The sequence below is a fragment of the Carex rostrata genome, chromosome 31 (genome assembly GCF_964058835.1).
Source record: "Carex rostrata chromosome 31, lpCarRost1.2, whole genome shotgun sequence".
NCBI lineage: Eukaryota > Viridiplantae > Streptophyta > Magnoliopsida > Poales > Cyperaceae > Carex > Carex rostrata.
The window spans coordinates 486,588-507,742 of record NC_135948.1 but is presented as its reverse complement, the minus strand read 5'-3'; the positions used below and the strand labels follow the sequence as shown (position 1 = coordinate 507,742).

The 21,155-nt window shown below is 35.0% G+C and overlaps 3 protein-coding genes across 4 annotated transcripts; 1 reads left to right on the top strand and 2 right to left on the bottom strand.

Annotated features, from left to right (window-relative positions):
- Positions 1-3,428: 3,428 nt before the first annotated feature.
- On the top strand, positions 3,429-5,659 carry LOC144547291 (GDP-fucose transporter 1-like). Its single transcript, XM_078295901.1, has 2 exons — positions 3,429-3,737; positions 4,369-5,659. Exon 2 carries the CDS (start codon positions 4,387-4,389, stop codon positions 5,416-5,418), a length of 1,032 nt encoding a protein of 343 aa, XP_078152027.1. The 5' UTR covers positions 3,429-3,737; positions 4,369-4,386; the 3' UTR covers positions 5,419-5,659.
- Positions 5,660-6,784: 1,125 nt separating this feature from the next.
- Positions 6,785-8,547, bottom strand: LOC144547172 (uncharacterized). Its single transcript, XM_078295762.1, has 3 exons — positions 8,303-8,547; positions 7,501-7,831; positions 6,785-7,148 (listed from the first exon to the last, which is right to left on the bottom strand). The coding sequence occupies exons 1-3, from the start codon at positions 8,545-8,547 to the stop codon at positions 6,945-6,947; spliced, it is 780 nt and encodes a 259-aa protein (XP_078151888.1). The 3' UTR covers positions 6,785-6,944.
- A 1,826-nt stretch (positions 8,548-10,373) lies between these two features.
- Positions 10,374-18,004, bottom strand: LOC144547287 (mitochondrial Rho GTPase 1-like). 2 transcript variants are annotated; one of them, XM_078295896.1, is made up of 14 exons: positions 17,365-18,004; positions 16,672-16,804; positions 16,118-16,264; positions 15,832-16,008; positions 15,229-15,480; positions 14,119-14,187; positions 13,751-13,806; positions 13,397-13,481; positions 12,879-13,090; positions 12,410-12,479; positions 12,217-12,332; positions 11,968-12,118; positions 11,052-11,238; positions 10,374-10,688 (listed from the first exon to the last, which is right to left on the bottom strand). In XM_078295896.1, exons 1-14 carry the CDS (start codon positions 17,592-17,594, stop codon positions 10,615-10,617), a joined length of 1,959 nt encoding a protein of 652 aa, XP_078152022.1. In that variant the 5' UTR covers positions 17,595-18,004; the 3' UTR covers positions 10,374-10,614. The 2 variants fall into 2 exon arrangements, with proteins under 2 accessions (XP_078152022.1, XP_078152023.1); XM_078295897.1 differs by having other exon boundaries at positions 12,217-12,329.
- Positions 18,005-21,155: the final 3,151 nt, after the last annotated feature.

Here is a 21,155-nt window from a genome sequence, read left to right as displayed (position 1 = left end):
TATTTATTTTTCTTCTTTTCATATTGTTGTATGCCTGTATCAACGCTAGAGACATATATATCAACGAATTCATTTTCTTGTGTTCTTCCTTATTCATCGTCATTACCTTTTTCTCAATTCTACAAATGAAAATATTCTATGTTTCAAAAAAAATATATCCTCACCTTATTTTCTGGCAATAATGTATTGTTTGGTCTAAATAAGTAATCCATTAATATTAGCTCAGGTGTTAGCATCTGAATTTTGCATTACATGTCAGTTTTCTCAAGGTTATACTATGAATATATATATTTAATAATTGAATGAGATGGAATGAAATGTTAGAAGAAAGAATGTAACAAATGACAAAATTGATCATATGCTGTCCGAACCATTATATTGGTATTTTCGTTATTCACCCACTACCGTTTCGTTACCCGTTAATCATAACGGGTATGGGTAGGGTAGGGTAAGAAAAATTCTTAACGGGTATGGGTAGGATATGGGTAAGATCAATTCTTAGTGGGTATGGGTATGAAAATGGTTCCACCCTCCCCGTATCGTACCCATTGACACCCCTATTCGCATCCTCTGAGAAATGATGGAAGTCTCCAAAAGTGTGACCTCAGTAGAATTAAATTTCAAGTGTCACACACTTTAATTTCTAGTTTTAAGTCTGTAGTTTAATTTTTAGCTTTACTGGTATTTGTTTTCCACTTTCAGCAATTTACTTGTTCTGTAATTTTGAACACTTTTATTTATTTAAATGATCAATGCCTACGGGTTTTTCCTAAAAAAAAAAGTTTCGCATCCTATGAGATATCTCAAATTTGAGTGTTTTTTTTAAGAAAATCTTAACCGCACAAATATGTTATGCACGAATCTCAAAGTTTAAATAGCACTGCCTCCCTGCACTATGGAATGAAATCCGCTCTATTCTCTTCCGGTGAACAGTAACCCTTAATAGAGTCCCACTGAATAAGTCCATTAACAGCACAACTAGAGATGATACAGTGGCTTAATCACTCATTATTAGGCAGTTAGCAATATTATTGTTAGTGAGTTAATTAGGCTGTTACAACTCTGGTTAACAGAGTGTAACCATGATTAGGCTAGTTAGTATTTGCTATATATACTGTATACTATGCACTTGTATTGATTGATCAAGAATGAAATAATACAATCTTGAATTTCCAGAAATTAATCATCTCTGTCAAGAGATTTTAACCCTGCTATCCCTACTTTTCCGAATCCAACCGTTCAATTTTTTTTGGAAACAAATCTCAAAGCAACTTTTTTCAAAACTTTTCTGTACACGCATTTTGAAACAAATCAATGACTGAATTTGAAAAAGCAGGAATAGCAGGCTGTTCATGCACGAAAATAACAGCAGATTTTGATCCCCGCGCTACCGCTATCCCTAAATAGAGACCATATTTCTTCGAAAAAAAAATTGAGATATCTCAGAGGTAGGGGTGTACAACGGGCAGGCCGATGATATTTTATTAAAATTTGAATCCAACCCGATTACACCGGGTTAAAAAAAATTCTTTATTTGACCCACCCATAACCCAACCCAACCCATCTACTTTTTAATATACGGGTTATGCGGGTTAAACGGGTTATAATTTTGTTCAAAAATCTATTATATATCTTTTTACTATTTTTTATTAAAACTAGGTACAAATAAAAGTGACAAACATAAATAAAATAGAAATAATTTAGCATATAACATCCATAAAAAAAAAAACATATCCAGAATGTAACATCCTAAAAAAAAAAAAGGCAGCGACATATAACAATCGGATATAAAATCCATGAAATAAAAAAAAAAAACATAACAATTCAAATTCAAATTAAACTTAAAACTCTTAAATATAGCTCCAACATTTTAGCTTTTCTGGTGCCTGAAATAATAATAAAGATGTGATAAAAAATAAAATTTTAAGTTTGTCAGCAAATATAATAAAATCATATAAAGTTCTAGAATCTGGATCATATATGGATTAATTACATTTAGCCTTGAATTGTAACTCCAGCATTGGGTAGAAATAAAGAGTGTTTTAAACGTGAGGGGAGGAGTAAATAGAAAGAGAAGTTCTGTAAGAATGTAGAAACGTAGATTAGAGGCCAGGTCTGGATATAAACGGGTTATTAAGAGCAAACCCATGATCCGATCCAAAGTAACGGGTTTGTCAAAATCTAACCCGTACCCGACCCAGAAACATCTCAACTCGATAAAATACGGATCGGATCGGACGGGTCAGAGGATACGCACTCCGAGATTTGGTTAAATTGAGGAAAAAAAACAAAACAAAAAAAATCAGTGCAGTGCCCAGCTACTCAGCTAGCGTTGAATCCGTTGATAGAGACCTCTATCTTCGTCCTAATTTCTATCCAGGGCATTCGGCCCATTCAAAATAGCTCGCTACGGACCATTTTACCATTCAGCCCATAATCACTCCAAAAATCCATCCAAGTTAAATTTCATGATGTTGGCTACATATTGAGGTTTTTTCACTCTAATATGCAGAAATGTTTATTTTATTTTATTTTAAAGATCGTTATAAATGAAATCAAGCATGGACTCTTGTTTCACCAACATTCCTCTTAAATATGAGAAGAATTGACAAGTAACCAGCTAACAGGGCCTAATTTAAAAAACATTGACGAATAAACACAAAATTGCGTCAATATTAATGTAAAATCTAGAAAAAGAAAGTAGAGCGAATCCGATCCGAGGCCACAGCATAGGCCATAGGCCATAGGAGAATGTCTAGTTGTACTTCAAAATTCAAATATATTTTTTGATATAGAAAGGAGAATGTCTAGCATACTAACTTCCATTCAATTGTACATAAAAGAACCCTCCCCCTTCATTTAGATTTCGATCTTGTGATCTCCCACATAATAGGACATGTGCATTTACCTTTAGACCAAAAAAAATAGTTCTTAAAATTTTAAATATTTAATAGCAAATAAATTTTTTTGATAAATTTTGTTATTAATTGGGATATGAATTGTGACTAATAAACTATTTTTCATAAATTAAGTATGTAATATTCAGAAAAAAAAATTGGGTATTAATAATTGGACATATTGTTACACACGTTCTTTCAATTTGTGGGTCCATCTAAGAAGGGTGCCAATACTTGTAATAATACAAGTCAAAAAGACTGCTGCACGATCTTCGAAACAGAAAAAAAAAAAAAAAAAAAAACGACGCCTCTGACAGCGCGTATCCTCTGCATGAACTCAAAAGGGAATCTTTTGAGTTAATGAATCTGAACCGTCTAATTTTAAACGGAGTCAATCCGGCACCTACTTATAACATCGGGGGCTTTCAATATTAGCGCAGATCTAGTTCGCACGAATCTTAAGACATATTGGATGGTTGTGATTCATCAACTCAAAAGATTCCCTTTTGAGTTCATGCAGAGGATACGAATTCTGCACCAAAAGACCTAAATATCTAACCAAATCTCGATTCTATTTTCTAACAACTCTTAAGAAGTCACAAATGGAGAAGACTTGTACGCCATTAGAGCTCCTTTAAAGTTTCGATGCAGTTGTGCGCTAAACCCTAGAGAAAAAGGAATCCGATTGTTGCCTTGAACTTTGTTCAAATTTCAATTTTTTTTATCGCCCCAATTTACACGGCGAAAGAGATCATATTGATATCCGTCTCCCTCTCTCCTTCTCTCTCATAGTGTATCACTTGGCCTCTCCGTGCTCTACTGGAGAGTAGCTGGCTAAAGGTAATTTCTCTAACCTTCGCTCAGTGATTACCAAACGGATTTTGCATTTCTCAGCAATTACTTTTTACATTGTAGTCAATTTTTGATATCTTTGTCAATTTTGTTGACTGTTAGTCGGCAGAGGAAGAATTTTGATTATGCATTTCCTATGCGGGAGGATAGGGTAGTACATGAAATTAGATGTATGAACAATACCAATTGACTTTAAATTGCTTAAAATTAGATCATACCCTTAATGACCAAAGTGAAAAAAAAATGCATCACATTTACAGCAAATCCATACCCTTTGAAGTGTATTAGTACATGTTGGTTCAATAATAGTTCAACAATTTGTTTTACAGCAAATTCAAGAATGCTTAGATCATACCTTCTTGTAAAAATAAAATTTTCATTAGCTTTTCAATTATTTTCAGCATATATAGATCATCCTGGGTTCAATCTTGCCAAATTCAGATAATACCAAACCAGTCAATTTTACGAAATACCTAATAAACATATAAGAGTGTATGGGTTTCTTAACTGTGTTAATGGTATGTGCATTTGAGAGAAATCAAATCTTTCGGTTATTTTAAATTCTAATTGAAAATGCCATTGATTTATACAAGCTATTAATCTACATTTAACTTTGCAGAGTTTATTGAGCAACTCAATGAGTTCCCTAGACGCTTCTAAGCAGTCCACCTTCACCACCACCACCACCGGCCTTGTGGTAGGCTATGCTCTCTCCTCAAGCCTCCTCGCTATAATAAACAAATATGCTATAACAAAATTTGCCTACCCGGCCTTGTTAACTGCTTTGCAATATCTGACATCAGCCCTAGGTGTCTGGATCCTCGGCAAGCTAGGGTTTCTCTGCCATGACGCTTTCACCATCCAAACTGCCAAAAAGTTCCTCCCAGCTGCCTTTGTTTTCTACCTTGCCATTTTCACAAACACCAATTTATTAAAACATGCCAATGTGGACACATTTATTGTTTTCCGCAGTTTGACCCCTCTCTTAGTTGCAATCGCGGATACTACCTTTAGGAAACAACCATGCCCATCAAGGCTTACGTTTTTGTCCCTTTTTATAATCTTGGGTGGGGCCGTGGGGTATGTTTTGACCGATTCTGGTTTTACCCTCACTGCCTATTCTTGGGCTGTTGCATATTTGGTCACTATCACAACTGAAATGGTGTATATCAAGCACATCGTGACTAATCTGGGGTTAAATACCTGGGGTTTCGTGTTGTATAACAACCTTCTGTCTCTCATGATGGCACCATTTTTTTGGTTCATAACTGGAGAGTACAGTGATATATTTTCTGAAATGCGATCGAAGCCGGATGATTGGTTTCAATTGGACTCCTTTTTGGCAGTTTCGGCCTCTTGTGTATTTGGGTTTTTGATAAGCTTCTTTGGTTTTGCTGCGCGAAGGGCAATTTCTGCAACGGCATTTACAGTCACTGGTGTGGTAAATAAGTTCTTGACAGTTGCAATAAATGTAATGATCTGGGATAAGCATGCGAATTTTGCCGGTTTGGTTTCTTTGGTTTCTACCCTTGTGGGAGGAGTAATGTACCAGCAGTCTGTAACTAAAAATGGAAATGTTCCGGTGCATAGTGGGAACAAGCCGAATGAGAGTGATAGTGAAGATGAAAAACGGCTTCTGTCTGAACCAAAAAGGGTTTCTGATGTTTAAATATAAATTTCATTCAGTTCGAATCACAAGCTTATAGGTGTTTAAGAGAGGAGAAATTTAGTTTGAAAGGGGCAAGCTAGATGTTCTTTGTTTCTATTTTTTTTTTTTTTTTTTTTTCGAACTCTTTTCTTTTGTTTCCTTTGCCATTTATTTTTTTTCCCAAATAGTTAGCAATTACTACATTGATGGGATGTCCATTAATTTTGTTCTAGTGCCTGTGATGGTCTTTCTTATATGAAAATGGAATCTTAATTTACTCATCTTGCTAAATGCTTGCGTGTAGGCATTCTTGCAGACTAATTATCAGAAGGTTATTGCAAGTAAGACTTTAGGTGTTATTATTTAACAAAAAATCATGAGAACGAATATTGTTTATCAATTTTTGGGCTTGGAATAATTTGTCATCTGTGGTGCTGCAGTTTTTGTCAGAAAAAGCCTTAAAAAAGGGTTCTTGTCAGCAAAGCAAAACATGTTTTGTACTACACTGATACACACACGGCTTTTCTTTGAGCTCCAAACAGTGAGTGGTCGGGAACTGTTTGGTACCTACTACAGGTTTGAAAAAAAAAACTGTTTGGTACCAGACTCAGACACACTTGTAGACTTCAATACTTTTCACAGTTTGTAGACATTGTAGTCCTATGTGATAACCAGTGTTGATTATATCATTCGGTACTTTTGTATAGAATTTTGAAATTAATAGATGAATTGGCTTCGTTAAACCAAAGTCGTTTGCCAGCATGCCTCGGTTATATAACAGAATTAATGCAGGGTAATGAGTTTTCAAAATGTACTAGTGTCTGAATTATGACCACTTGTTTGCTCTATTAATTGTTCCTCATTTTATAACTTGTGGACAATTGGAATAATAAATGCAGTCAAAGAATCCGGTGCTTGAGGGAAAGGTTATTTAATGCGGCTTACTATTCTAAGAGAAAAACATTATTGAATGGTACACACGTTTCATTTTTAACAACTCGGCTACTAAAAGATTAACCAATAAAAGAAATAATGGGATCCAATGATCTTTGAAAGAAGATGGCATATAAATAAAATGAGCTGTGTGGACATTGACAACCAGTAAAAGTGGGCAACATGAAAGAAACGAGAGGCAAATTTTAAATTCTACCTATGGAAGCAAAAATGTTGGATTATTCTTTGTTTTTAGGTATTTATTCCTTTTAGTTCTGATTTTGAACATTTAACTCTTCACAAAATGCTTTCTGGGATTAGTACCTCAGTCATAGATCCTTTTAGTAGATTTAAAGGTTACAAGAACAATGTAACAAACATTTCACGTGTAACAAAAGAATAATTACATGAATAAGGTGCTAATCAAAACTGGGCTTCTGTAAACAGCTATCACATTGCAAGACAGCAAGCTTAGATTACATCATCTATGAAAAGTTTCAGGACAATCTCCATCAAGTCTTACCTCAATTTTCCAATAATAAGAAGAAAAAAAAAAAAAAAAATCAGAACAAAATGATCCAGCTTCTGAAACTGAGTCGGCAGTTGCCTCTAATCTACCCCTTTCCTTTATTTTTCCTCATCTTCGGTCTTGATTTTGAATTTGATGGCTCTCCCGGTCCCCTTCCAACTGTTGCTCTTCGCACCATCATCATTGTTTCCACCACCATACCACCACCATCAGGCTCAAGGATGTTTAGTGCCTTTGCAATTGCCTCTAGAGTGGTATATTCACATGGCCTCCCTCCCTGGCTTTCAACCTGCAATAAGAATAGCCGCGTGTTAAAACAAATTACTCCATATATTCACTTGCTTATTGACACTTTACTATATACAGTAAACAAAACAGAAAAGAAGAATGAACAAAAGGTCTGTTATGCAGCTCAGTAGCATTAGTTGCCAAAAATTTAACACATGGGCTTCTTGACAAATACGCACTGGTAACATAATGATTAACATACCTTACAGGTACCGTACCACTTCAGTATGGTAACCCTGGTATAAGGTATCCAGTCGACCATCTATTAGATACATTTGTTAGTTGGTTCTTGGCATGTACAAAAGTATCTCACGTATCAGGCCTAAAAATCAAGAAAAACAAAAACACGTTACCTCGCTCCCAAGTGAGACGCAAGTGGCAAACTGGGACAAAAAAGGGAGACTGTTATTAGCCATTTCCGATGCCTGACTCCAGGTGCCATCGACAACCACGAGCACTGGCTGAGTACGCTTCTCGAGAGGTGTTGACCGGACCCACTCTGACAGGTCAACTGAGTCTGGTGTGGGAAAGAGGAAGAGAACTGGAGAGGAACTGGAGGGGGAGTCGAAAAGAGAGTCTAACAAAGGAACCTGCCCAGGGTAGAAGCGCCGTTCTGAAATAAGCTTGAAGTGAGAGAGGCCATGGCAGAGGAAAGACAGTGTTGCAAGGTGGTTTGGGCTGTGTCTGTTGAAACAGCAAGAAATTATAGAGAGAGATTAAATGGTAATGGTATTGTATCATCCTATGGTGGTATTGGTATCAAATAAGTCTCTACTTATGCAATTAAGCCTCCATTTAACTCCAATGTGCATCATTTGTCCCTCAATTGAACTAAATATAATCATCAACCAACTGCTCAATTGTGCAACTAAGGTTCAATATAACCCAAATTTTGCCTCCCCTAATCCTATGTGATGCAATTGAGCTTCAATGTATGCCAATTTTGAATCAGCTAACAATTGGTTTTAACAATGCACTTAAATTGATTGCCTCCACTAACCATTCATCAAGTAATTGAGGCTCCAAACGATTTCGCCCCCAACTAATTTTGTATGTACCTCGCTACAGCAATTAAATTATGCATTAATGGAACCAAAACAGCAATTACAAAGAATCTACAGTAAACTCCTAATTAGCAGCATCATTGAAACATACTTTTCTTGGTTGGGGTGATGGAGGAGGAAAACGGTGGTACACGTGGCGAGAGAGGAAGCTGGGATGAAGGGGCACACGCACACGGCTCCCTTAGGGCATTCACAGCGGCGCTCGTCTGCTGTTTGCTGTTTTGCGATCTCTTGCGGATCCCCGCCATTCTGGTCGTTTTCCTCTACTTGTTCTCCATTTTCATTTTCTGTTAAGGGAACATCGGTATCAATACCGGATGAAGATCCTACTTCCATTTTTCCCTTTCTTTTATTATTTAATTAAATTAATTAGCAATATTAATTGTGGGCTTATATTATTAGAACAATAGCTTGGGAGCCAAGTTTGTTAGATTGTTAATTTACGGCATGCAGCTCATCGTGCACCAGACCACCGATTGTGGGCCCGACAAAGTAATTGTATGTTTATACTTTATAATATGTTTGGCTGCCTGCTTACATATGAGCTTGTTAATTTCTCAACTCTATTCTGTATAATAAGTGCATTTCTCATGTTTAAAAACATGGGAAAAATACATATGAAACTTGTTGAAAAACATTTTTATTAGACTTATACTTATTATGTTTTTTATTCAGAAAAATAAAATAAAAAATCATATTTCTAGGGTTCAAATGTTTTATGTTTTCATGTCTCATTATGTTTCACATCTTTAATATTCGTTTTCAAACTCCAAACTGGTCGGAACCGCTTAACATAATATTCATATTAAAAATAAGATGCAACAATTTGACACCAAATTTATATTTTCTTTTTGAAACTTTTTTACTATCTTATTAGATAAGTACAAAATCAATGTCTTTGAATAGTCTAGGAACAATGATTTTGTACCTATATAAATAAATAGTAAAAAAAATCAAAAAAATATATAATTTGATCTTCAAGTAAATTTTAATATGAAAATCATGTTAAGTGATTTGAATCGATTATTTGAACTTATGAAAAGAAAATAAAAGATGTGAAACATGAAAGACATGAACCCTCTTTCTATAAAATTATGTCCACTCCAACAATTTGCTCAACTATATCACATATTCCCAAGGGCGGAAATAGAAAAATCTTAATAGAGGTTGGAATTAAAACAAATAATATGTGATAGGTGAGATTTGAACTCAAATTTCCACACTAACAAAATAGAGCTCTAATAAATAGACTACGAGTAAACACTTGATACTTTATAAAAGATGCAGAATTATATATTAAAAAAAAATCAAATAAGTTGTAATTTACATAACTAAAATTTTGAAATCATAGGGTGGCCATGCATATTCTGATTTTGCGCTGTGTTATATGAGAGCTTACAAACATGACAGAGCCAACCTCATGGTAGACGAATATTCCATTTCAATCAAGGTTTAGATTGAGTTCTCGCGCGCAGTTAATACTTTGTTAATTGCCTAATTGGTAATATAGGATTTTATGGGAGTTCCAATAAAAAAAATATTTTTAGGTAAATACGATCCAAAGTAAAAATAAAAAATTGGAGATTACTTGCATATATTCTGTATTTCGTGCAAATTATTTCAATCACTGTAGAACAACAAATTCGACCCCGAATGTAGTCTACGTGTTATTTGACGCTTATCCATAGACCAAAAATTGTTTTTTATCCGTGGGCTTGCTCATTTTAAAAATCATAATTGGTAGAATTTTATACAGGTATGAGCAATATATGAAATAACTAAAACATTATTAGCAAATTAGATTGGTTTATAAATTTTAAAATTTAAAATTTGACATATAAACACACCACTCAAGTAGATCGATTTTAATAGTTTAAATTCAACATTTAAGATCAATTCGATAAATTCTAAACTAAAGCTCGTCAAAAAGAATTAGTGAGCTTATGAACACCCTTATCCACTTTACCAATACCTCAAATCGATATTTTTATGATAAAAATATTAAATTACACGGTCTTTAAAACTATAAAAAAACACACTTTACAATTTTACTATCTTAATTTTCAAAATTATTTCATCAGTTATCGTGATTGTAATATTTATCAATATACGTATCGCTTGTGTAGAAAGCCAGACATTTAAAATACACAATAAAGAAAAAATTTGGAAATGTTACGCTGGTGTTGTGGTTGTTTTATTCTCACCTATCCAAGCACAAGGAAAATTTTGGCATGCAAACAATGCAACGATTCCAAATCTTGCTCAAAATCCTACATTTGGTGGCTATTATGATCATAAAATCGCCCCTATAAAGTGTACAAATCCAACTACAAACACAAGAAAGCTAATTTAAAAAAAAAAAAAAATACAAATTTGCCAAGGTTCTAAGAACCATAAGCATCTTCAACTAGAGGAGCTCTTCCTTGCCGCATATACTCGGTAGGCTGCTACTCCTACAACTGCAACCGCTGCTCCAACTATTACAACATTCAAAAGGTGCAAAAATTGCACAAAATTAAGACATCGTGGTGACAGAGGTACTTATTGGAAGATACATCAACAAATTGCCCAAAAAACTATTGAGGTGAATAAATTGGGAATAACATTTTATTGAGACACTTGTGTAAACAGACAAACAAATATTTATTTATTTTGGACTTGTGAACTATCAGTATTTACCGGCACTTACAAAACTAAAATCTTCACTAATAGCATAATGGTACCTGTACAATAGCACTAACTGCTAGTTTATCTATTATATACTCAGCAATGCTTTCTTTAGGTGCGAAAGCAATTTCACAGAATATACATGTGGCCAAATATTAGGGGAAATAGTATACCTGAAACAACCATGAGGGAGCGGTTAACAAGGCGGCGGTACTGCTTGCGGGTCTTACCAGCCTCGGTTTCAGGGATGCTTAGATGAGGTGTCTGAGCTGCACTCACTATCTTGCGAAAGATATTATTGTAGTCACCTAATTTCAAGCTGACAGGTGTCGGAGTCTCTATCCCCATATCCTGGCTTACCTGTATCAGATATCCCCATATCTTTAATATCCAGTTAAACAAACAGAGAAACTACTCATTGAGAAATTCATGTTTAACGGCATCAAGTGTCAGCCACGACCTGTTGAACCCAAGCCTTCAGGCAGGCAGATAATGACCCATATTTGGACAAATTATAAAGAGTTCCAAACAGCCAAATGTTAATCATTCAATTACAGCTGACAGCAAAGCAAAATTATGCAAGAAGGACCCAAAATTTTTATTGCTCCATATTTAGAAATTTCATGTAAAACTAAATGGCTGTTAGTGTGTCCAGACCAGATTTCCTTGACATGTTAGTACTCAATAGAGATGTAGTCAAAACCCTTTTTTTTAATTTATGGAGTGAAGTCTGAATTGGTCCCTTACAGAAAGCACCTTGAACTAAAAAGGCCAATTGATATTGGTTCAATTGGTAGTACAGTATTTTCAGCCAATGGATTGTCCCAATTGAACTAAAAAGTTTAAATTTAACAGAGGAAAAGTTCAGGGCCTGATAAGGGGGTGCCTAATTAGCCAAGCGCAATAACTAAAGAGCCAAATAAGGTAAATTAGAACAAGAAAGGAACTCAAATAAGAAGCATTTTTCATCTGAACAGTTAGTTCTATAGGAATGGCCAGTTGTCTTGTGCAAATAAGTTGAATTGTTCGGTGCAGTTGGAAGAAGACCTAAAAAGGAAAGCCAAAAGATAAAGGAGACAAGAAGCATACTCTAGTGGAATCCTGAATGGCCAAGGGATAGGGGTCAAGATCATCCTTGGCTGAGACAATGAGACAAGGAACCTCATAACCGGTATTCTCACCATGAGCTGCCACCAGCATCAGTAACTCTTTTGCTCTCTTCCACGAACTCTCGTCAGAACTGTAATGAAAAGTTCCCGTAGCAAGGATATAGCATAAGAGGTATTGAACTATTAATTTATTATTATTTTTTCCTGAGTTTATACTCGTACAAACTACCTGTCATGAACAAATACAGCAACATCACAACCAGCTAATGACTCCTTGTCAGAAAGCATCATTTTCACGTCATCCTCTGGGATTTCTCGCATTACCAATGTCTTTTTTACACCCTGCTAAATTAATTTATAGCATCTTAGTATAATTCAGAGTGAAAAACAAATGAGAGGTTTTGAAAAAGTTTACAGCTTACCCCTGGCAGTTCAACTTGATTGGCAGCAAAACGGACATTGGTTGTTGATGTATACCTTTCAACAAATGACCTGGATATGGAGAATCATAATTATCAAACATAACAAAAGGAGGTAAAGCAACAAATGAATGATAACTCAATTTCTTTTTCACGGACTTCCAAAAACTACACTCAACACTTGATTTTATTACAAAAATGAGAGCACTTGACTGTTATCTGTATATAATAAAATGCAACATGGACAGTAGATCTTAACAGAAAAATAAAAATAATCTAGAAACAAGAAGGCAAAATATTATGAATATTGGGACTTAGATCCAAATAAAAGAGATGTTTCATATATTAGCATATATGATTGAATAATTTGGTTCTTAATTTGCAAAAAGAGAATCCTTAATTGCCTTAAAAAATGACATTCTTAAATTCTCACAAATAGTAAAGTATCATGGAAAAAAAGAACAATTCTCACTTTCCAATAAATGAATTAAGCAGGGCAGACTTCCCAGCATTTTTGGGCCCAAATACAAAGCACTGTAAAACATTACGAGTTGACTGCTGCTTTTTTCGATCCTGGCGCCTTTTCCTGGTGATGTGAAATGCTGACGAAGCATCAGAAGTGTACCCAATGTAAATCAAATTTGCCAGGCTGGCAGCTGGATCCAGAAGCGTCATCAGGGACCACTGAAATCAAATTATTGATTCAGTTCAGCTTGAACCAGAAATTGGACTAATCGACCAGCACATGCAAATAACGGTAATGACAAAACTAGTATGGTAATGATCTTTATTACATAATAAATAGTGCAACACGATCTACACCAGATAGGTAATAGGCAATCCTATCTCTCTGTTTTCTCGTTGCCTGTTTGTTTTGGCATTTTTAGCATGTTTAAATTGCTTCATAAAAGCTTAACTATAAAGTTCTGGCCAGAATAACAAAAGAAGAAGAAAATAGAAAGTACTAATAATGTCTGGTATTGTCATTACCTGAGAAAGAAACCCTTGAACTGTCAAACCACCCAACACATTTTTCTCAGCAGCATCTGTGTAGGGCCCTTCAACAGCCCAGGGACTGGTACACACACAAAATAATTAACTTCAGTTAGATATCACAGTAATCAAATTGCCATCCAATATAGTGCCACACTACATTACTACTTATGAACAAGTGGTATAATGCTGTAGGCCTTTTTCTGTCTTTGGTTCTACAGTATCTTATCACAGTAGCACAAATGTACCATTCCTAAATCATGGAGACCTACTTGTTATGCCATGTCTTGTTTGGAAAATACAAAGCTGTAGCATGCAAAGCCAGAATAATTCTTAGACAATGAACATTACTTTTCAGGTGCGGTTGAAAATAGATCCTCGAGTTCTGCTGGCCGCAGAGTTCCATCCTACAGATTAATAAAAATAATAACACCATTACTTACCATATGAGCAGATTTATCAAAAAAAAACAAAAATACAATTTGAAGAGATGACTACAAAGTATCAATAAAAAAAACTAGGTGCTGAGAAGTCCCCAAATTGCATCTAAGGATGAGCTGCCAGGTATTTTTCTGGAATAAAGTCCAAATAATAGAAATAGATCTTCATATATAGCTAAAAAAATTAACCTGTAGATACAATTGACAAGATATGGACGCAAGACAAAAGAGAACAACCTTTATAATAATAATAAAATAAAATAAAAACTTAAGCCATACATTGTCCATGTCATACATGAAGAAAGATGATTTCAAGAACTCCAGAGCTTCATTTGTTAGCTCTACTGTCTGCAACACAAACATGTACATTGCACTTCATGATTTCCATTACAAGAAATTACAAAAATAAAGCATCTCATAACAAAATGAAAAATAATCACACAAAATTGGTAGCTCACTTCTAGAAAGCTTCTTATAAACAATACATCTTGTGTGATACAAAAGCTATGATGTAGAGCAAGGAAAATCAAGTTCCACTCAATAATAGAGGGCCTGTTCGGCTGGAGAGGAAAAGGAGAATAGATTGGAGGCTCTATTCCAGCCGGACAGGAAAAGGAGAATAGAGGGCCTGTTTGGCTGGAGAGGAAAAGGAGAATAGATTGGAATAGAAGCTTTATTCCAGCCGAACAGGAAAAGAATTGAGTGGAATTGTGGAAATGGGAAAAGTGGAATGGGTTTGAACTTTTGCAGTCAAACCCCTGCTTTTTTACAACTAGGTTCCTCTAACCCTCTATGAGCCAATTCTCTATTCTATTGGGAGGGATGGTATAGAGGAATTTTCCTTATCCAAGAAATCGAATTGGCTCGTTTAACGATACTCTCCCACTCTTCCATTCTTCCACTGTCAACCGAACACAACCCGAATAGTGAGAAAATTCAAGCCTATTCCAGATTCCACTTTTCCTCTTATGTTTTATAAGCCAAGACTGGACTTGATATTCTCACAATTCTTTTAATATTCGACAGCATGTCTGTTCCAAGTATATTTGATCTTCTGTATTTCTACTAGAATAGGACAGAAATGAACTACGTTTGTTTGTCAACAAGCCCCAGCAGGCAGAGCTGACAATTAACAGTAGTATACCAAACTCCAAGAAAGTTCTTCTCTTCTCGCCCTGCATAAAGTAAGGACAAGCACACAAGGCACAAACAATCTCCTTTCTACAGTTTAGTATAAAACAAATCATCTTGTATGTGTTTGTTATGTATGTAATGTTTAGGTTTGTATTCTATAATATAAAAAAAAACTCAACTTGTACAAAAGGTATTGTGTTTTTCAAGAAAAACACAATATTTATTTTCCGCATTAAATGCACAACAACGAATTACCTGATCAGGGGCCCGCTTAAACGTGGTTGGAAGGAGATCATCCCTGAGTTTAATATCATTATCATACCCAAATTTCCTTAGCACCGTCCAAGTTGTCTCAAGGCGGCCTTTCTCTATGAACAAAGCATGCAAGAAAAGGAAGCCCGTAAGTGTGAGTCCATTGTCATTGACTCCATCTGGCATTTTCTCTTGCACAACCCGTTTCACGCCTGCAATTTCAGTCGGCTGGAGTGGTGCATTGAAGCACTTGACCTAAAAGGGAATTGTAAATAATGTTTACCAATGTCAGTGGCAAGAAATAGGAACAATGACAGTGATTATAGAAAAAATAAAAGGGAGTATGGAAGATATAGCCTCGCAAGAAATATAAATGTTCCATAAACCCTTACAGATATTATAAATATAAATATCAGTCCCACACCCATATACTCCAATTCCTCCTAAAGGTACCCAAAAGAACTATCCTTAGTAGGTCAAAGAAGTGAGTAAGAACATGTTTACTAACATTCTTCACCACCAGCTTATAAATGTATACATGTGCATCCTATCCAAATCAGAAAAACATAATTCTGAAAATAGAGGGAAAGAAAAATAAAAACAAACCTGGAAATCATTGAGCTCAGCATCACTAAGAGCACCATCTCTATCGTGATCACAGAGGATGAAGATGCGCTTGAGAGCCCTAACACAACGGGGTTTTAGTGACTGTGTTTCTTGGTCAAAGAGAGGTGCGGTTGGGTGTAGCACTGCCTTCTGTGCATAGTAGAATACCTCTGGCACCTAAAAGCATAGCACCATAGGTTTTAACTTTTAACACTAAAATAGCAAGATTCGAGAGATGAATTTAAGAAAAGGACTGTGTGTTTAAACTTTAGAGAAAGAGAGAGACCTGAATTTGTCGAAGAGCAGAGCACTCAATACAGGTCTCAATCTCACGAAACTGTTGCATGATGGGAGTCATGACCTGCTCCAATGAGATTTGCTGTTCATCCCGTGTATCCAGCTTACACCCAACAACTATTACCGGAACCCTGACCTAAAATTACAGCACAAACAATTAAACTAAGAGTAAACACATAACTACCATGATATACACATAAATGCCAAAAAAAAATGACTAGAAAAGGTTAAAACTCGGTACCATCCCAGCTCCTGCCAAGAGTTAACATTCTTTAATACTATATTTTAGCTCCTACTTTATGTATCATATTTTTCAGATTAATACTTTTCACTCTCCTCTGGGTGCAAGTTAAAATACAAATCTGAGTATAATGTGTCCATATCAATAAAAAAAAAAAAAAAACTCTACACATGAAAGTCCAATCTTTCCATTTTCATAGCCCACAAAAGTTTCCTTTTAATTAGTTCTGTCAACATAATGTGAAATATTTATAGGAAAGGAAAGTTTAAAAAAGGTGAGACAGTAAGAGCTCAAACAGAAACCTCAAGACGCCTAAGCTCAGGGAGCCAATAAGTGCTGAGCCGGTCAAGTGTAGAAGGCCGGTCGCATGCATATGTCAGCACAATGGCATCGGCTGCTTGGCACTCAGCTATTAGCTTTGTCTTGTTCTCAGGACTACACTTATTATGAACAACAACAACAACAACAACCAAGCCTTTAGTCCCAAACAAGTAGGGGTAGGCTAGAAATGAAACCCAATCACAATCATAAAATCAAGGTCCGATATGGTGCGTCACTAATAAGGTGACGACCCGGCCCTTGCTCATTTAACACACTACACTTATCATCAAAAAAAAATTTACAACTTTTGAAATTGTATACACAAAACGATCCATTAACTAATTCAGGTAGGAACCAGTGTTTATCCTCAACATATTTTTATGGCATGAAAAAAAAAAAAAAAAGGTCGATACCATTGACCTAGGTAATGCCTGAAAGCTTACTGGGTTTACTTTTTAGTTATTTTCATCTTTTGGATTGGAACAACAACATGACAGAAATCAAGTAAGACATGACTTGGACTTGAAGCCAATGGTTCAACTCAAATCAGCAGAGACACCAAAACCCGCCAGTTGAAAAGACTTGAATAAACAAAACCAAGCAATGCTAATAGGCACCGTCCCCCCAATCAAACCAAACCAATAAAACAAATCAGAAAGAAGTCATTTTCATACCTTGACGAGGTATCAATGATGGTAATGGGAACCCGATCAGGATAATAATCAGCCGGGAGCCGAGTTGGGGGCACCAATTTGGGTACGTTTTCAGGGAAAGATTCAGTGGCCACGGATACGATCAGGCTCGACTTCCCCGTTCCCTGGTCGCCAATCACTGCTACGCGTACACTGGTGCGACCCCCGAAGTTAACTCCGCCTCCCGACCCCGCCGCAGGTACTCCAGACATGATCGACGCAAACAAGGATTTAAACCCTCTGACAGATCAAAAAAGGCAAAAAAAAAAAAAAAAAAATGGAGAAGCGAGAAACAGACAAGAGAGAGAGAGAGAGAGAGGAGTGACTACGAATAGAAAAGGATAGCAAATATTTGCGTTTTATTCTCTCTCCCTTTTTATTCCCTTTAAAATTTTAAGAGTGTGTAGAGAAAGGGAAAGAGGAGAGAGGCGTCAGCCCCAGGCGGCTTGAGTAGCTTGGAGAGAGGTCCGAGAGAGAGAGAGAGAGAAGCCCTATTTCGCTGAGTTGTATTTTTTCTTTCTTTTGTATTTTTATTTTTCCCAGCTGGTTTTGGGTCGCAAGTCGGGGGCTTCGAACCAGTTCTTGCGGAGGAAGCAAAGAAAAATACGCAAAAATCATTGTCTGAGACGTGAAACAAAAAAGGTCAGGTTAGGCCCAACCAGAAATGGGTCCAGGTCCCTCAAGTAACTCAAATTTTGATGGAATGCACGGTATCCATTAATATTCGTGCCAAAACAAATCAAACGGTCGGATTCAAAATTTGAGTTACTTTACGGGATCAATTTCACCAGAAATTGAGCAGTGTATGGGTTCTCCGAATCCTGGTGTCAGATTTGAGGTAGAATGAACGGGATTGCTTTAATATTGGTGTCAAAGCCAATCGGACGGTCCGGATCTACTCAAAATTGGAGTTAATTTAGTTGATGAATTCAAGCCTCAAGGGGTTGTGTATATTTGATTTCGTTGGAATGGGTAATTGTGCTCGGTGGTTTATGTTGGATCAGTATGAAAAATACCCTGAGATTTTATCCTCTAGTTTATATTTTGTTTTCTTTTTGTTTTATCGAGGACGCAATCCATACAGTTCTCATTTTTTTTATTCTTTTTTTTATCATCAATAATACATAACATGACTTCATTATCACATGCTATCATGAAAAAAAGGACGGTTCAAAATGACTTTAATAACTTAACAACTTTTGGTGCCTCCAGTTTACCTCCGATTTATAATTTGAATAACTTAAAATTTAAAACCTACATGTCAAAATAAAATTATTAGATAGGATCTATATTATTTTCTTATGAATATATACAAATTATAACATTTTAACTTTGTATTGCTTGAAAATTTACAAAAATATACTGATGTAAATAATTTATAGATGTTGATTTTTTCAATAATTAATTTGTATGAAAATAAAAATGAAAAATGATATTTTGTCATGCGTTTGCTGATAAAATAATATAAATTATATGTAATGATCTTATTTAGTATATAATTTTTTTTAAAATTGCTGTTAAAAAGATAAAAATAAACGTAGATATGACAAAGACACAAAAATATAGGTATTTGATGTTGCTGTAAGCAATCTCAGGATTATGTTATTTGACTAATTTATAAATATATAATTAAGGAATTTAATGATTTTTTTGTATGAGGTTCACGATGATTATAATTGCAATGTGGAATTGAAGAATAAAAAAAATCAGCAAGACAAAGAAGAAACAAATTGTAAAAACAAATAGAAAAATAAAGTAATTTTGCGATTGTTGATTTCTGCAATTATCCATTTGGACATAGAATTTGGAACGAAAGTAACTATTCACACGGAACTGGTGCATTTTTTCCATCCAAATCGCCAGAGGGGTTCCGTTCAAAATGTTTTCCAACCGTATGAATGCTAATCAAGCAGACATAGAATTGGGCTAAATTATACTATCCGTTCAAATTGTACTATTTGTTCAGAACAGAAATCAACCGTCTAAACGGATCGAGATAAAAACCTAGATCTGAAGCTCTCTCTATAAATAGAGTGACATCTTCTTTAGATTTAAGAAGCCATCCACCTCACAAATTTAAAATACGAATTTTTAATGTTCTTGAGAGCTTTCATGGTTGAGAGAGCTTAAACTTCAATACCAACTCAACTATCTCAAATTCACTTGACTAATTTTGTCTTAGATTAAGTTAGAGTTTTTAAATTGTGTTATTATTGTAGAGATCTACTTTACTGCTCTCTTCGAATAGCCGCGTGACTTTCCACTTGTAGGGCATTAAGGACTCATCGGCTCAAGTGTTTTTGCTCACCGTATACTTGTAGTTGTGTGACAACCCTCTTTGTTAGGGCTTGTCAACTCGAGCTTTTAGACTCACCTTGTACAAGTGTTGGACCGTGACTTTGCATGTGTGTTGGGCTCACAGACCACCAATTGTATTATTTTTTCTTTGGATAAGAGAAAAGGTGTGCCGACGAGATTGCGTTGCCTCGAAGACGTAGATATTTCAAGCCGAATTTCATTATCATCCCGCGTGTCAAATTCTCTTACTCTTATCTATTTTAAACTTGATTGCAGTTTGATTTTAGTTTTTAAGTACTTATGCGAAAAACAATTAAGGTTGTTTAAGACACTGTATTCATCCCTTATATGTGCGGACAACATTTGAAACAAACGATTTTTTTGACAAACTTTCTTTTTGTATTTTTTTTATTATGGGTTTTGGAATTAACTATAAATTCCTAAACTTAAATAAATGATACTAAATATATTCAACAATATTTTTTGTGAACTAACTTTATGCATTGAATAACTTTTTAAAGGACTTTTAATATGGTATAATTGGTTAATTTTTGAATCGTTAATTCATCATAATGCCTATATAATTTTTCCTATAACAAGATCACACGAATATATTACAAACGGTAAGTATGGCATGATTATATGATTTTGTATAAATGATCTACTAAAAAAATTTGCCGAGAAGCATCAGACATAACTATAGTTACGTTCTAATGTCAAATACTCAAAATCTAAACATAATTATCTGTACATTGAAAAAGATCTATCAAATTATAAAAGTAAGCACGCTACAGTGAAAAAATAATATATGTGATTGGGTCAATTCGACTGTGACTTAATTTGTTTGTGACCGAAATATTTTTCTTTCGTAAAATGTAATATGGTATTTTATTATGTTAGTCAAACAAAACGCACAAATTATACTAATTATAGAGCATCGTAAAAATCTACTAATTTATTATTTGGATTTCGTAAAATTAAAAGAATAAGAAATATCGGTATCATGATTAAGTCAACCATTAAATGATTATTCCGTCATTAATTGCCGCTAAACACGTACTTTTTATAAAACCCGGGTTATGGTGAAGAAAGAGAAGAAAATTGGTAATTAAGAAATTATATATGTGATCAAAACCCCTTTAAAACAAATTATAAATTAGACGCGGAGACATGCCTTCAGCTCAACCTTCTTCATTTCTTTTAACAAGTCTTCGGTATTATCATTAGTTGACCAAGATAAATATTACTAAAATTGGCATTATTATTTGCCTAATTTGTTATTGCTATTGTACGGATTAAATAAAGAGCTCGGAATTATCTTCAAATTTGAGGATTTAAATTGCATTTGAACTCACTATTTAAACGATTTTGTTTTTACATGAATTTAATGGTCTCGTCAGCTTTGTTTGGTATGAAGATAAGTCGGAGAAACAACTTTTTTATTTCTATTGCCCCGTTAAAAATTAAAAGGGTTG

Bases quoted from the DNA above. Each gene is read 5' to 3' on its own strand.
- LOC144547291 (XM_078295901.1), top strand. From the start codon at position 4,387: ATGAGTTCCCTAGACGCTTCTAAGCAGTCCACCTTCACCACCACCACC.
- LOC144547172 (XM_078295762.1), bottom strand. From the start codon at position 8,547: ATGGAAGTAGGATCTTCATCCGGTATTGATACCGATGTTCCCTTAACA. The intron at 7,832-8,302 runs GTATGTTTCAAT...CTGTTTCAACAG, and splicing joins CATCACCCCAACCAAGAAAA to ACACAGCCCAAACCACCTTG. The intron at 7,149-7,500 runs GTAACGTGTTTT...TTCTTATTGCAG, and splicing joins GCGTCTCACTTGGGAGCGAG to GTTGAAAGCCAGGGAGGGAG.
- LOC144547287 (XM_078295896.1), bottom strand. From the start codon at position 17,594: ATGTCTGGAGTACCTGCGGCGGGGTCGGGAGGCGGAGTTAACTTCGGG. The intron at 16,009-16,117 runs GTCTCTCTCTTT...CTATGCTTTTAG, and splicing joins CTGCTCTTCGACAAATTCAG to GTGCCAGAGGTATTCTACTA. The intron at 12,333-12,409 runs GTAAGCTGTAAA...AAATTAATTTAG, and splicing joins ATCAAGTTGAACTGCCAGGG to CAGGGTGTAAAAAAGACATT.